The 15,775-nt window shown below is 47.1% G+C and overlaps 1 protein-coding gene across 6 annotated transcripts in view; it reads left to right on the plus strand.

The window, feature by feature from the left end:
• Nucleotides 1–316: 316 nt before the first annotated feature.
• SLC41A3 (solute carrier family 41 member 3) overlaps nt 317–15,775 on the plus strand; it is a 30,156-nt gene continuing 14,697 nt past the window's right edge. Inside the window, exons 1-2 of one of the 6 annotated variants that reach the window (XM_085072574.1) lie at nt 317–351; nt 6,437–6,753. In XM_085072574.1, the coding sequence (XP_084928700.1) occupies nt 6,463–6,753 (291 nt within the window). In that variant the 5' untranslated portion in view covers nt 317–351; nt 6,437–6,462. Of the gene's footprint in view, nt 352–4,513; nt 4,651–5,253; nt 5,394–6,436; nt 6,754–10,429; nt 11,460–15,775 lie in introns of those variants that run through there. The other 5 variants (XM_085072573.1, XM_085072575.1, XM_085072577.1 and 2 more) reach the window with 5 other exon arrangements.

Here is a 15,775-nt window from a genome sequence, read left to right on the forward strand (position 1 = left end):
GACTAAGAGTAATTATTCATCATGATATCTTAGTGAATTTTCAGGGGTCAGGAAGCTGACTCCCTTTTTAATGCTAAAAATAGCATTAACAGATCAGAGCATATTTGGTGTTGCCATGAGTAAATTTGGGAGATGAAGCAGACTGAGTAACTACGTATTGGTAGCTAGAAAAAAACTCTGCCCATGGCAAAGGGGCTGGAAATAGATGATCTTTATGATTCCTTCCAACTCAAACCATTCTGTGATTCTATGAAAACACTGATTTTATCTTTTTTTTCTCTCCTTCTTACTCACTAGCCTGAGCTGTCAGTGGTGGTGAGAAATGTACCCTGCAGGGGCAGCAAAGTACAGGTATGTTCCAGGAGAACAGGAAAAAAGCTGTGCTATGTGTCACGGTTTGTGACAGTGTCATTAGTCAAAATAATGGAAGAGCTCAGAGGTGACTCATGAATGAAAATAACTGGGTAATTAACACCAGCGAACATTTATTTAGGAAAAACAGGTCCCTTCAAATTAATCCAGTTAGGCTGACGGGTTACAGGCAGTGATCTATTATTGATTGGCTGAAGTGACACTGTAACATGCTGACAGTCTCCTGCTGCACAGGCAAACAACCAGCACTTTAGTTATGAAAATCCACAGGACAATGTGCCACTCTTTAAAGGTCTAGTAGGGCTAAAATGGTCACTGGATGGACAAACAAAATCTGCTGCTGCTGCAGAGAGTTCAGTTCCCTCTGGATTCAGCACTACTGCCCAATACTGGACTCTGTGGTTTAGCACAGTATTTGGAAAGTTAATTGGGGTAAGTTTTGGGGAGAGCCACATGAGGGAGTGGAAGCTAATCTGCTTGCCCTAATGTGAGGGACTCAAGGAGAATGACAAGAAGGAAAGGGGCAGCTCGGAAATGAGCTTACGTAGTCGTAAAGATATAATGGTGTTCAGGACTGAAGGCTGAAATGGGTCAAATCCAGCCTCATGAAGAAATTCTAACAGAATTTCTAACAAAAATGCTCTAGTTCAACCAGGAACTGTATTGCTCATGGTACTTGAGGAGCCCAGTGATGTAAACATGCCCAGATATGGGAAACATGCCCTTGGCCTCATCTGCCATCCTGCCCTGGGAGTGCTGGGAAGCATTTCCATTCTGGGGTACCAATTTCCATGGGAAGGGGGCTGTTGGGGAGAACAATAACCACGTATGAAATGGGTCTGGGTGTGTGTCCTAGGAATGAGGCAGCTAGATCCCATCCCTGTTGTGTGGCATTTTCTGCTGTGTGGTGGCACTGGCACCATGAAATGTCAGGTCTCAAAATGGAAATGGCTGGCATTGTTTGGGACTGATTCCAGGAAATGCCTTTTGGATAGAAGCACTCTTTTGCTGCCCCTTCTCCGTGACCTCGTGAGGAGAAGTATCTAAAATAGGTCATTGTTATGCATGGAGAGAACCCTGTTCCCTAAGCTCCCTTGGTTTCCAAGTAAACGAGCTTTGGAGGTAAGTTAGCAAAAGAGGCTGATTCATTAGCAGCAGGGGAAATCTGTGTGCTGGAGGGGAGCCCAGCTGCCCAGAGGGATTTACGTAGTGACATGCTTCTCAAATCTTTATAGAACAAGCTCAGTGATGCACACACAGGCTTGAACTGTATCGCAATCACATGCTTGCTGGGCTCAGTTCTTATCTCATGGGTTTCTCTGGAGAGTATCAGTTGCTGCAGTCCTTCACAGGGCTTTAAATTTGTAAGGGAAGAAGTCACAGTGAGGAATCCTCTAATGTGAGAAAATTCTGTATCTGTTTTCTTTTCCAAATTAGGTCACCTTGTAAAGCAGTTCTGGACGGAGTTTGTCCCCACAGTTACAGAGGCTGTAAATAACATAGGTGTTACGACATGTTTGACAGGGTTTCATTGCGCCATCGCTGCTCTGTCCGAATATCATATCTCAAATTAATAACAAATTAATTTTATCTGCTGAAAGACCCCAACTGTCACCCTCCTGTCCGCAATGAGATAATTTTGGGCAGTTACTCGCTTAGAGGAGGAATGGGGCCAACACATTCTTCTGGCCTCATTACCGAGGGCAGGCTTGTGCACAGGGATGAGTGCTCCCCTTTGTCCAATCATATGGAGTTCAGGGAGGAGAATTCAGGCTCTTTGGAGCATCTTCTGCCCCTTTGTTGGTGTGTCAAGCTCTGGTGCCAATTAGTGCCAGTGATGAGAAGGGCACTCGCCCACAACATCACAAGCGGAAACGCACAAACTGCTCTCACAGAGGACGCTGAGCAGCTGTCGGATTATAAAGATCTCTGGCCCCTCCTGACCCGGGCCAGATTTGAACCATTGACCTAGAAGTGAAAAGCTTGAAATCCCTGCACAAGCCACGGGATAAATAGGACTTGCAGAGCTTCATTCGCATTCGGTTGCTGCCATCTAATGGCAGATGGAGAGGGGAAGGACCTCAAGTATTGAAAGCAAAATAAATATCACCCTTGGGACTCTAGTAGGTGGGAGAAGCTGCATAGATAGTTCTCACCACAGTGCTGAGGAAGTGTGGTGATTTAGGCTGGTTTTATTCCTCTGAAGCAGGGTTTGACAAAGGACTGTTGTGCTGCAAGTCAACACGGAAGTGTCCCACTGCAAACACCAGGTCTTCACACTGCTTTTGCTCTTCTCTGCTGGGTTATTTCCAAATGTGAAACCTGAGGGAAAGTCTGTGATTGTAGCCTGGCTTAACAACTGCCCCGAGGGCAATGGCAACTGAGTGGTGAGTGCCTGTGACAAGGGAGGTGATGAGAGAAAGAAGGCAGGAGATGGCACTTGTAATTTCTCTTAGTGGCACTGGTACACTCAAAACATCTGGGCTTCCCAGAACTCTGTGACAGAAGGAGAAGAAGGTGAAGATTAGAACAAAATTAACTCATCTGTCTAGTAATTATTTGGCCTGGCTTGCAGACAATAAAGCTCACTTTGCTTCAAATGTTACATAAAGGAAAAAGCAAAAAGAGGACATATCTCCTTCTCCCCATTTACCAGCTCCAGGAAGTTCCTGCTGCTTCCTGTCTCTAAACCCTCAGATTTGTAATGTGAAAAGTATTGATCATGTATCAGTTTTGCACTGCTTGTTTCTGTCTGTGCACATATCTCCAAAAAATTCTTTTAAGCCATGCTAGTTTGCTAGTTAACACTAGCACGTTAACAGGAGAAAGGTTAGAGAATGCATATTTCTTTATGCATCCCTGAACTGCAGCTGTTGGGTATCCAGAAGCAGGTCTCATGATAGGAGTGCAGCCCAGTGAGCCATGGAGAAGTCTCCAGCAGCCTTAACACAGCTCCAGTGGTGACATGGGAGCTTGCATGGCCCAGCAGTCCAACTCAGTCTGTCACCAGGGCTAACTGAAGCCATAAATCAAGATTTATGTTTGAGAAATGTCTCCAGTCATCCCTAGTCACCCAAGAAATGTCATTTTATAGGAGAAAACTGAGGAAGAAAAAAAAGTCACATCCTCAGGCAGAATACTGGAAAAAGCTGTAAAATTCCATTCTTCTTGGCTGAAGGAATAATTGCTGGAAAGAAAGTCCAGTTTTGGAGCAACATGGAGGAGATGAAGGGAACACAAATCTCATTCTTTTTCTGCTGAAGGAAACTCTTGAAAATCACTGTGGATAGAAACAGAAATGAGTGTATTGAGTCCTCAAACGCCCTTGCATCTGCTGGTGCTACCTGTGCATCTGTGAGAGAGCAGAGAAAAGCAGCACACGTGAATTGTGACTCAGGGGGAGATAAAACCTTTTAGCATGAGTGCTCAGCTTTGTGCCAGCAGACACTGCCCAGGCCGCAAGGAGCAGCTGAGCTACCCAATCTAAGAGTCACCAGAGCTGTGTTTGCAATCAAGGTCCAGCCACTGCTCCCTTGCGTCAAAGCCAGGATCTATCCAAACAGCACTGCTGCACTTCCGAGAAAGTGCAGCTTTGTGCCGCTGCTGACAGGCAGCCTACTCAAATAAATACCCACTGGGGATGCTCCAGGGACTGCAGCTGGCTACACCAGGTCATGGTACAGGAGCCAAACAGCTCTTCTGCACACAGAGTGAGGTCCAGCAGGGAGCTGGGAGCTCTTGTGGCTGCTGCTCAGACCCAGGTGGGACATCCCTTGTAGGACAGTTACATTCCTGAGCTGGAAGCTACCAAAATGCCCTTGTCAGTCAAGTTCCCCAGGAGACTTTCTGCTTGCTCTGTGGATATTTTTCTTTTAAGCTCAGTGGTAAAATGATAGGAGAATACATTTATCAGGTCTAAAACTGTCTTGGCAACGTTGTTACTTTTAAAAACCGCGTTCCTTCCCCTCTTATTTCTCACACCAAGGCGCTGTCTTCTGACCACTCTCAGGGAAGCATCAGTTGCAAAGTAAAGACGTAAAATTACACCAAGTGAGCTGAAATTTAAGCCTTGCCCTTATAGAGTGACGTTCAACAGTCACCGCGCACCCTCGACACGCAGCAGCTGCAGGGTTTCATTACTGCCACTTACAAAAACCTTCAACTCCTTTTGGTGTGCCCTGCTTTGAGCCACAGGCACCATTTTATCTGTAAGAGCCCTTTAGGGTAGCATGACATCTGAGAGACTTCAGCAGGATATAAGTTTGCTCTGGTACTGAGGTATGATTTAATATCCTCAATTGTTCTGGAAATTTGAGCTGCATGATTCAGGAGACTTGCATGAGTACGGTGACTCCAGTGCTTAATGAGATTTATGTGCTTAAATGTGATGGATGCTGTAATCACATTTCTAACACGCTGATTCAGAACGGGAGGGGGAGAAAAACCAAATCAACAGGAGTTTTGCCGTGCCGGTGGTGGAGGCAGGCTTTCGCACAGGAAGCTTGCAACACGACCTCTTGCAATGCCAAAATAAGGAGGAAAAAAACCCCACCAGCCAAAAAACACCCCAGCAAACCCAAACAGAGGAAACGTCTGTCCACAGCTCTTAATCGCAGCCTCCTGTTTACGCTGCCCACGCTGGGAGCTGTCACATTGCTCTTCCATCCTGCCCGGGCTCCGGGGGGGAGCTGAGCCCCCGAGCCCCCCAGCGCTGCCGAGCCGGGGCTGTCCCCGACCGGACCGGAGCGCCCCGGGAGGGCTCCGAGGCTGCTGCCGGCGTGGCGGGGCGTGCGGCAGGCGCGGTGCGGGCACGGCACGGGGCAGGACCGGCTGCTGCCACTCACGGCGCCGCCTCCGCCTCCGCGGGCGGGGACCGGGCTCGAACCCGCGGCCGCCGCGCAGGGCGGGCAACGAGCCGCCCCGCCGCGCCCAGATGTGGCGGGAGCCTCCCGCGCTCGCATCGGCCCGGCCGCGCCCGAGGGCCGCGGGGACAGCCCCGGCACGGGCAGCGCACCGAGCCGGTAAGCGCCGCGGGGGGACGGGCCGCGCTTCCTCCTCTTGTCCTCCTCACTTCGTCTTGCCCATCCTGCCTCCCTCCCCTCCCCGCCCCAGCCGTGATTGGGGCCTCACAGCTGTTTGCTCTGCTCCCCAGATGTTGGGCGAGAAGAGGGTTGGTCCTGCCTGGGGTAACGCGGGGCCTCGGGGTGTTAGGGGTCAATCCTGAAGAGGAGAGCATCAGAGAACATCTGGCAGAGGTTAATCCGGATGAGGGCTGGCAGGAGGTGATGGGTGAAAGATTTGGGGCACTGCCTGGGCCAGCAGTAGGACAGGCAGTATGAACGACAGAATGCCTACCAAGAAATGAAATCTGATAGCAGCAAAAGGGCTACTGGTAAGAATTTTGCATGTTTATTTTTTCTTATAAGATGCTGCGGGGTCATGGCAACTTCCCCGTAGATAGATGAGTCATGTAGTGCATGCGTGTCAACTAAGGCACAAAAGGAAGGAAAAGTGTCCAGATTAGAACAAAGATCAAATATTTGTCTTGTTATTGAGGAGTGGTGGACAGCTGTGCTAGGTAGTATGCACAGTACTCACCTGGATGCTAGTCCTTTGCTGGACTGGGGATGCTAGTCTATAAGGATGTCACCTGCTCCCATTTCTTGGCTAGGGGTCACATCCTGAAAATGGTTGGATTCTGCTGGGCTCCTAAGTTCTTGTGATTCCCAGTGTGAGAGCTGGTGGGTCAAGAGTTCAGGCCATGTGCAGCACCTTCTGCATTCTTCCAGGAGTTCTCAGGGGAAGAGCCAGGATGCACAGCAAGCACTGCAGTGTGAACTCGGGCCTAGGAAGAGATGCAACTACAGAAAGGGAGATTGGTTTGACACTGTACAAAGTTGAAAGTAAACTAAGTGTTTGGGCCAGCAGAGTATCTTGGGTTTGGGGAGTAGGTGGTACTTTGCCTTCAGGTTAATGGAGTGCACAAAATGCCTAAGGATTTCCTGTCTCTCACCTACCTGATACTTCTTCTTGTTACCTCATTGTTTCTGATTTTGTTTTTCAGAAAAACTGTGATTCAAGAAAGCCACCATGAAAGGTGAGGAAGCTCGGCAGAGGAGGAAAGAGGGCAGGTCTAGGAATGGAGAGCGATCCAGGCACAGAGGGAAGAGCAAGGGTAAACACAGAGAGAGCCGGCTGGGCAGCCAGGAGGCAGAGGATGTCTCTCTGCATGCACAGCAGAAGCTGTTGGCTGAGGAGAAAGCAGCCATGGCAAAGTCACAGGAAGAGTCAGCCATCTCAATTTGCCTCCAAGTGCTCCTGCCATACCTCCTGGCTGGGCTTGGCATGGTCTTGGCAGGCATGGTTTTGGATTATGTTCAGGTAAGGGAAAGAAGCTCATCTGACATTAATACGGGATAAATGGGGGATTTTTCTTGAGAGGCAGAGGATTTGCTCTGGGAAGGACACAGTAAGGGAGGATTTATGGTAGTTTCACATGCCAGCATGTCCCTCAAAATCAGCTAATATGTAGTTCTGTGCAGCTCTCAAGAGACAACATGTGGTGCTTTTCTGGCACCTTTCCTCCTCTGGATAAAAAAGAACCAGGTACTAAAGAGTACATGAAGGATGATTAGGAACGTGCAGTCCTGTGCAAAGATCTCCCCTTGGTCCTGGGAAGAGGCTGGGTGAGCTGCAGCCCCAGGGCAGGGGTGGCACAGTGCTTTCCTGCAGTAGATGGAATGGAGATATCACTCGTGGATGTAGCTCCGGAGCAGCATCTGCTGCTTCCTTGCACAGGGCGCCAGCCAGCCCAGCCCTGTTAACACTTCATACATCAGCTCAGCCCTGCCTGTGCACCACATCCTTTTCTAAGGCCTCATGGCAGATGACTTGAATTCCTTAAGTCCCATTTCTGACTCTGTGATGGTCAGGGTGAGACCTTTCCTTCTGTGGTGCCGCAATATAGATCTTCAAGGTAATGATGAGCACCTAATTTTAGTCAGTTTAAAGCCGCAGTTAATATCCAGATTATAAACTGCTGTGCCTTTGCACTCTGGGTGTCTCACTGGCTTTTTGTTAACCCTGTTATTTGACTAACTAGCTGTGAGGTCAAACTACCCCGACCTATCTGATACAGTGACTCTGAAACTACTGTGCTTGCACTGACAGCTTTCACAAATCTGGAGCTGTGCTCCTTTGTCATTAACCCAGGGCTGATCTCCCTGAGCTAGAAGAGCTATAAAGGCTTAGGAGTGACACAGTATCCTTAACTAACCTTAGCAAGTACTTGATACCCAGCAGAATATCTAGTCAGATCACAGAACACCAGGGCAAACCCAGAACCCAGTGTCAAACTACTTTTTATCTCCTTAGACATTATTCCCAAGAGTCTTGAGCACTGAGAAGCCACTTCCATTTTTATTCTTTAGACTTTTTAGACCTGCATGTTCCTATGGATCTCTGACATTAAATGTATGTTTCTTCCTACTGTGAGCTATTAAAGTGTGAAATGGATTGCAGATGTGTTTATGATGTTGGAGGAGGACTTTTCTTTCAATATTTTTTCCCTGGCAGTTTCTTTTTCTAGGAAGAATTGAGCCACTAATATGAACAGAATGTGAGGCAAACCTCATTCTCCTCTGAAACTGCAAAAGTCTGGTTTCTGTTTTTGCAAATAAACAGCTCACTAAAAGCCATCGTGTTGGTGCTTAAAGTCTGGGGAGTCAACCCATGCAACATTTCATAGGAAACGTGGCTTTTGGCAATGAGCGCAGCGGCTGTTCGTGCATGACCAAGGACTGCTTGAGCACATCTCATCCTGGACTCACTGCTGCCCTTCCTTTCTGAGCCAGTCCTGGCCTTTGCCTGGCTGCTGCTGTTGTTCCTGTGGGGCAACAGTGGATCCCTGAGAGTCCTTGGGCCCCAGGCACTCTCCATCTGCCTGCCTTCTATCCCTCCACAAAAGTTCTCTTCTCTGCCCTTTCCTAAAGCAGGGAAGAGCAAGGCTAGAAACAAAAATACATTCTTGATGTAACAGAGAGCTCAGAGAGTCAGGAGGGGTAGTGCTTGAGCAACTGGGACGTGCAGTCCCTGAAAAGCATCGTCCTCCCATGGGCCCAAGGTGTTGGAACAATGCTGCCTGTTGCTAACACTGCCATGCTGTGAGATTGTTCACTGGCATTCCTGGCTCATCTTTGCAGGGATGATAAGGTATGTATGGAACTGTGCTCTCAGACACTTGTCATCTTTCTGTTCTGTTTTTTGTACTCTGGCAGTGGATGGAGGCTCTAGATCAGGGTCAGGACTCAGGGAAGAGGCTGCTTCTGCTTTGGCTCCTCCAGGGCAATGCTAGATGCAGCATGGGGATAGAGTGGATCTGTGCAGAGAAGGGCAGCAGTGCATCTCCCCAGGTTTTCCCATCTTGAGTGGTACAGCTGTGAGCTGTTGGGATTTTTTTTAGTTTTTTTCATTAGCTAGTTACAGTCTTTCTGCCACTGTTGAGCAACGCTCTCTTTCTTCTCAAACCTGATGCATCTCTTTCTGGACAAATAAGGTATATTTCTGTGCCAGGAAAATGTGATGCATCTCTCTGCTGACAAATACGGCATGGATCCTTATCAGAGGCTCCTTAAATGCATAATAAAATGACCCAGTGTACACACGTGGGCCACCTGAACCAATTACCTTCTCTGCATACTGATTTATCGGTTGAGAGCTTTTTATGGTGCTTGCTTAGAAGCAGAGAGATGGAGCGTGATAAACTCATAAACCCTGTCAGGCTGACGCTTTGGTACAGGACGTGTTGCAACTGTGGTTTTTAATGCCATTTGAGTCATTTAGGCTCATTGATATTTCCTTTACATTAATGTTTCTGCCTGTCATCAATCCAGCTGGCTGATAGAGTGGCATATGGAACTAGGTAGGCACATTTTTAGAACTTGAAAACCTATGGTAGTTGTCCAGAACTTGTCTTTTATTTCCTTGAAGCCTCTGTGAATGACTAACCAGAACTGGGCCTTCATGCTGTCATTTCTCTGTTCCCAGCTGGTATAAAGAGGTTTGGCCATGTGTGGTTATTACAGGATTTTTATTAACCTCCCTCTTCCAGCTATTGTGGGACTTTTTTTTCCAGTTAGATTAGCTGAAATGTACTCTCCTGCAAGCTTCCAGCTAACTGGACCATTGTTAGGCACTGGAGACACATGTACACAGCAAGGCTGCTGGGAGTGGAGAAGGCTTTAGGGGCTGTACCAAAATAACAGCCTGGAAAGCAGCGAAGGATAAAGCCTCTGCAGCTTGGGTTTGCCATGCTGCCAGGGAGATTTGCTCTGTCACCTCAGCATGTTGGGCTCTGTGCTTTGGTTAGCATGAATTCAGACTGAAGAAACACTGTCTAAATAGCTGAGAGCTTCCTCAGCTCCCTATTTTGCTGCAAGACAGAAGCACATCTTGTTTTCTCCAACTCTTCCCCAGTTCTGGGGACCCTGTCACAAAGACAGAGTCCACAAACCATCAATCCTTTTGTCTCTGCAGAGAGTATAAGGGAAGGGGTTGATCCCTCCTAAATTGTTTTTTTAAAGCTTTTTGACTCTCTGATTCAATTAGTTTGCCCAAAATAATGATTAGAAATGAACCCAGCATAATACCACGAGTCATTTCCTTACATGTGTGACTTTGAGCTGAAGCCTTCATGCAGCAGGATACAATTTTTTTTTCTGTATGTGGCCATGGTGCAGCTCTGTTTTTTTGACCTTGTATCAGCAGCCTGACCATGAAGTCTGTGGGGTGAGACCCCTTCTCTCACAGCCAGTGCCTTCCCAGGAGCATGCAGGAGCACTGTTTCACTTTAGGACAGGAAGGGAGACCAGCTCACAGCGTGCCCTTTCTCTGCCTTGCCTGTGGTGCAGAGAGATTATGGAGCTACCTTAAATAAGCTCCGGCTATGACTCTTATCTTGGCCTTTGCAAACTAGCAGAAAGTTGAAGTGATGACAGCAGATAAGGGTGTTCACTTTTGAAGCTCATTGGCTGCCTCTCAGGTCTTTTTTCCCCCCTGAGAGCCAGTCATTCAGAGGTACAGCTGGCAGAGCCTGATTGTTCTGTCCCGCCGAGACCATGGAGGGAACACGAGGGGCCAGGGTCTAGAAGGGCAGATCTTGTGTCACCAGGCAGCTCAGCCGTGTCACCTGCCCGGGGATGAGAGCTGCGTAACGCCGTCAGCTGAGAGCAGTGCTCACTCCTGCTTTCCTTGACCTTTCTCCACCTTGAAGAAGGGCAGGATGGATCGTGGTTGGCGACTCCCCACCTCCCCGGCCTTGGGACAGTGAGAAAAGTTCAGCAGTGCTGGCGGCAGGAGCGAGCTGGGCTGGTTTGCAGCAGCTTACACATTAAACCATCGTATCAAACGCGCGCCGCGCTCCGACGAAACATGTAACCCGAGGAGAAAGGACACCAGTGCGTTTGGGCACGCTGAGGGATTCTTGTATGACCTGTCACTCTTTCAGTGCTGTAGCCTGAGCAGGTCTTACTGGTTTTTACCGAAGTGGTGGGAGCTGAATGGGGTGTGGGCTCGTTTCTATTCGTCCACAGGCATCTCTGCGACCTTCTCTTCTCTTTTTTAATTCACCCCTGGATATAAATCAGAGAAATTGTGTCCATCAAGTTTTCTGCCACCTGGGCTCAACCCAGCTGAATCAATTTTGGAGGATACCCTTGCTGCAGTCATCTGGACGTGCTCCTAGGAAGAGAAGAAACTAAAGCAATTTGGCATCCCAGCTGTAGCTTGAGGAAAAGCTTTCCTTCTGACTTCAGAGAGAGATACAAGGAGGATCTGTGTGATGTCCTAATCTCCCTCCATTTTCCCTGCTGAGCATGGGGTAGCAGTGTGTGACCATGGTGGTGACCCAGTTACAGTTGGAACTGTGCTTCCATGGCAGGAAGCTGAGAGGTTTCACCTGCAAGCTCACCAGGTCAGCCAGTGGATTTCTTCCAGAGACTTCATTCTCCATTGCCTCCCAGACTTTTGTGCCATTCCTTCTGGCTGGCTTGGGAATGGTAGCTGCTGGCCTCTTGATGGATGTTGTTCAAGTAGGTACCTGTGATTAGGCAACTTGTAGAGAGAGGGTGGGCTAAGGCACTGACCTTGAGTGCTTGTGCTTGCTGGTTTGAATGGCTGTGGTCCTAGCAGTATGGCTGTAGGGTTTTCTAGAGGGACACTATCCATCTTCTTTAGATCAGTAGCTGAGCTCCTTGTAATGTGGGATAGTGGCTTTCAGACTGGCTGCCTAGCACTGCCCTGGCTGTGTTAGACTGGGTGCTCCCTTTTCTTTTTCAAGCTGAACACTTTGGTAAAGACTCCCGTGAAGCAACTGGATCAGACTGCAGCATATTCCCCTGTTGCATGATATCTTTTCTTTCCTTCAAAAATTGCTGATAAGGAGATCTAGGTCAGGGCTGTTATTAACTACCTGTTTAACTTAGAGGCAAGTTCATGCTTTCAGTTCTTTGCAAACAACCTAATGTAATCTTTTGTCTCTAAATCGTTTAGATACTGTGATGAGAGGCATGCTACCATAAAATGATTAGTATTGCCTACAAACTGAGTAGTTCTCAGGCATTTTCTGAGGTAGGTATAAATTTGGAATAACTTCCACTGACTTACAGGGAATGCTGCTGCATTTACACCATTGTGCCCACAACCAGAATCTATCCCATCCGTCTTTCCTTTGCACCAGTGGCACAAATAGAAATGCAAAATGTGATCTAGTTTGGGCATCTCATGCTGGTGGATTTTGAAATCAAAAGGCTGGCAGAGTCTCACAAGGATATATCCTGCACTCTGAGCTCACTGGAGTACATTGGCTTCTCTGGCATTAATACCACAGGAGGAGCTAAATATGGATACTTGAATGTTTGGAAAGACAATACCTTGCTTGTTTTTTTCTTGCACTGAAAGAAACAAAGAGGGCAGAGAAACTGAGTTAAAGGGAGCATGGGGAATATCACAGAAGGGTTAACTGGAGCTGTCGCTGTGCTGTGTTTGTCATCTCCACCTTGTGCTGTGCTTAGGCACAGACCTGTCTTGCAGCATTACAGAAGTTCTCAAACTACCCAAGATGTTGGGTTAATAGTTAGCAGTTGTCTCAGAAAAGGATAAAGACACAGTACATACCCACTCCGTACCACGGAGTGAATAGGTCTTTGTCTAGAAGAAATCAATTCACTTGCTAAGAACTGGGCTGTGCTCAAAAATGTAACTGTATCCAAACTGATGGAAAACACAAGCCATGCATGCGAACATTGCATGTGTCCTTTAAATACCACTGTGCAGTCTAGTTTGTGTGTTTGCTCACCAGACTCCTAGGAATGGGGTCAGGTGTAAAGCACAGCCACAGGAAGTGGTATTTTTTGGTGAGCTATGTTGAAACAGAAGCCGTCAGTCCATGGGTTCAGCTCCCAGGGGAGGGAGCCCAGTGCATTGAGAGCCACAAGTGGCACTGGAGAGATGTTAGTGAGGTGAGCTGCCATGGTATCGACAACCCCCTAGCTAAAAACAAAACCAGTTGCTGGGAAAATGCAGAGATCTTGGCCTTTAATGGTTTGGGATATTCTTCTGTGCTTCCTTGTCTTTGAGCTGTTTATTTTCAACTTCCTGCAAGTGTGAAAGCTAGAAACCCACTGTCCTGTCCAACAAAAACCCGACACTAAGTTTGTTTGCATGGGGCCAGGTACCATAGGACTTATATTGCCAATCATGAGGGCTCACATACTGAAACTACAGGTTTTTCAAGTCCAGGAGTCTGTGATTTGCCCATCTTTTAGTGGTTTTTCTGGCTGAGGAATGTTTTGCCCTATTTGTATTGACTGCAAAACATTCTTTGGAAACTCTGCGTCTGCCTTGGACAGGGAGATATATGGGCAAGCTTAAGGATGGTATCTAGAGCATAGATAATACTGAGTTTAATCCTGCTGCCCTTCTTTTATTGCATACAAAATATCTCAAAATAACTTGGTTCTGTGTCGCAAGTCCAGCTCAGCTGATGCTGTCTTTTGCAGGGCTCATGTTGCTGTAAAGAGAACAAAGTGGAAATTGTTCATTTGTATCCTATCAAACTTCTCAGGATTTTAGCAGTTTTTTATCCTCCCTGGGATGAAACCAAGAACTGTTCATGTTACTGTTTAAAAGAAAAATCAACAAAAGAGGTTTATCTAGCCCAGTTGAATCTAGGGCTCAAATCTGGTCTCCCATGCTGCAGGAAAAGGATGCCCAAAGCAGTAGATGTTTGCCATTTTCTCTTCCTGTTTGTACAGGTGATGCAGTCTCTCTGCAGGGCATGGCACAGTTTTTTTCCTTCTGTGCTCCAGTGATCCTTGGCCAGCTGGATTCTGGTCTGGCTGGCATTGCTGGAGACCTTGCAGGGTCCTGCCAGTGTTTGGCCCACTGTTTTACAGTAAGGTGGAGGATTAGATTGAACCTGCACAATCAGATTTCAAATCAGAGAATTCAGGAGGAAAACTTCCCTTTTCCCTTCCATTTTCCCTTTCCACACCACTGGAGTGGGACACAGTCCAAATAAGAGTCCCAGATATAAGATATCTCTGTCCTTTGTTGATAAAAACCCACGAGATGGTTAGCATTGAAAAGGATTTTGAATTGGCTTGCGTTTTGTACTCCAGGATATTTTCATTTCTGTTGACTTGTTCAGAGCAATGGAAAACCTCTGATGCTTCTGGAGCTGCTGCCATGAGAGATGGATGTCCTGGAGGGTAGCAGGACATGGCTGGGGCTGTGGGGACAGCGTGAGGAGCTCCAGCAGGGCTGCACTGCAGCTGGGAGCCTGGCTCAGTGCATCCAGCACAGCCTCTCCTCCTCTGAGAGATCCCACCAGCAGATCCAGCTGCCATGGGTACATCACAGGGTTAACTTCAGAGCTGAGTTTTAGGGCTGAAACTCCATTATGGAAATATGAAGTGGGAGTCTCTTTCTGGCTCTGTGTCCCTGTCTGGGTTTGCAATGCTGCATGGAATGTTCCTGGTCCTTCCAGGCCAGTTTTCATCTCAAAGGACAGAGACATTTCCTAGACTTATTTCAGGTGTCTTCATTCAGGTAGCTTCTTGCCTGAATAGCTCCAACCTGCCCCACTCACCCACTCCTCCAGCTCCAGTCCTGCAAGTCGATAGCACAGGCATCATCTGTTTATTCTGTATTTCTGCAGTCACCAACACAATGGAGTCCTGGCTGCTGTGGTAAAAATCATTATGAATCTGTCCTTAGGCTCTCGGTGAGTCACTAATGAGAATCAAATAGAGGCAATTAAGTCAGCTTTTTTTATTAGTACAGTTGTGTGATAATTAATTGTTCAGAGCTTTTACATGTAATTATATGTAAGGCAGAGTCCCAAAAAAATCATACCTTATATGCTGAAATCTCTGTTCTGATGGCTTGAGATCTGCAAAATCCATTATGAGACAAGGACTGGAGCTTACCTAGAGATACCAAAGTCATATTTCCCAAAGGTGGCATGCACAGAAAATACAAACAGTTGAGTTTTTCCTCTTGCTTTTTATGTCTTTTTATGTGCAAAATTTGCAAGGTCTGCAGTATAAATGTCTGCACGCCTCTGTGCTTTAAATGATTGGGGGTTTTTACATTGTGACTATGAAGTCTGGTTTTCTCCTTTTTCTTTTGAAGGTGTCAAAGATGTGTTTGGATCTTTATTCTTAATTAAAGAGAGAGGAGAGGGTGGGATATGAATCTTTAAAAGAGATGTCCGCCCCTAGCTTTTCTCAGATATTTAAGTTCTGTGTTAGCAAATTTAAACAAAATTGTAGTGTGTCAAATGAGGTGACTATTTTTGTGTTGTTGGCTGTTTACTCAACAGTAACTTACCTTTAACATTTTGAAACGTGCCTATTTCCAGGTTGCCACTGCCAGGCAATGTGCCTTTTTTATATTGATAATAACATTTTGCCTGTTATCTGCCCTTCTGAGAGGTGCCTTCCACTGTGTGCTCAGGACTGGCTCAGCCCTGTTTTCATTCATTCTGACTGAGAAGGAAGCTGTGAGGTCTTCCCAGCAGACAGACACCACCTCCTTCCCACAGCTTCCCATGGCATAGCCAGAGAAAAACACCAAGCTGTTACACCCTGTAAATATTTCCTAACAGGCTGGCAGCTCAGTGTGTCAGCATTTATTGAGTCTGTCCAAGCGCCTGGATTTTCAGGTTTATAGAATCCCAATGGATGTGAAAAAGGTGGGCAGGGATGTGTTGTTTGTTTTGTTCTCTAGTGGCAGAATTCAGGACCATCATGGGATTCTGGCCAGTGACAAGTTGGAAATAATGAACAAATTGATCCTTCACATGATGTGAAGCTAATGTATGGAAATTTTTGGATGGCACATG

The sequence above is a fragment of the Lichenostomus cassidix genome, chromosome 12 (assembly GCF_008360975.1).
Source record: "Lichenostomus cassidix isolate B80296 chromosome 12, HeHo_3.0, whole genome shotgun sequence".
In the NCBI taxonomy this organism is placed as follows: domain Eukaryota; kingdom Metazoa; phylum Chordata; class Aves; order Passeriformes; family Meliphagidae; genus Lichenostomus; species Lichenostomus cassidix.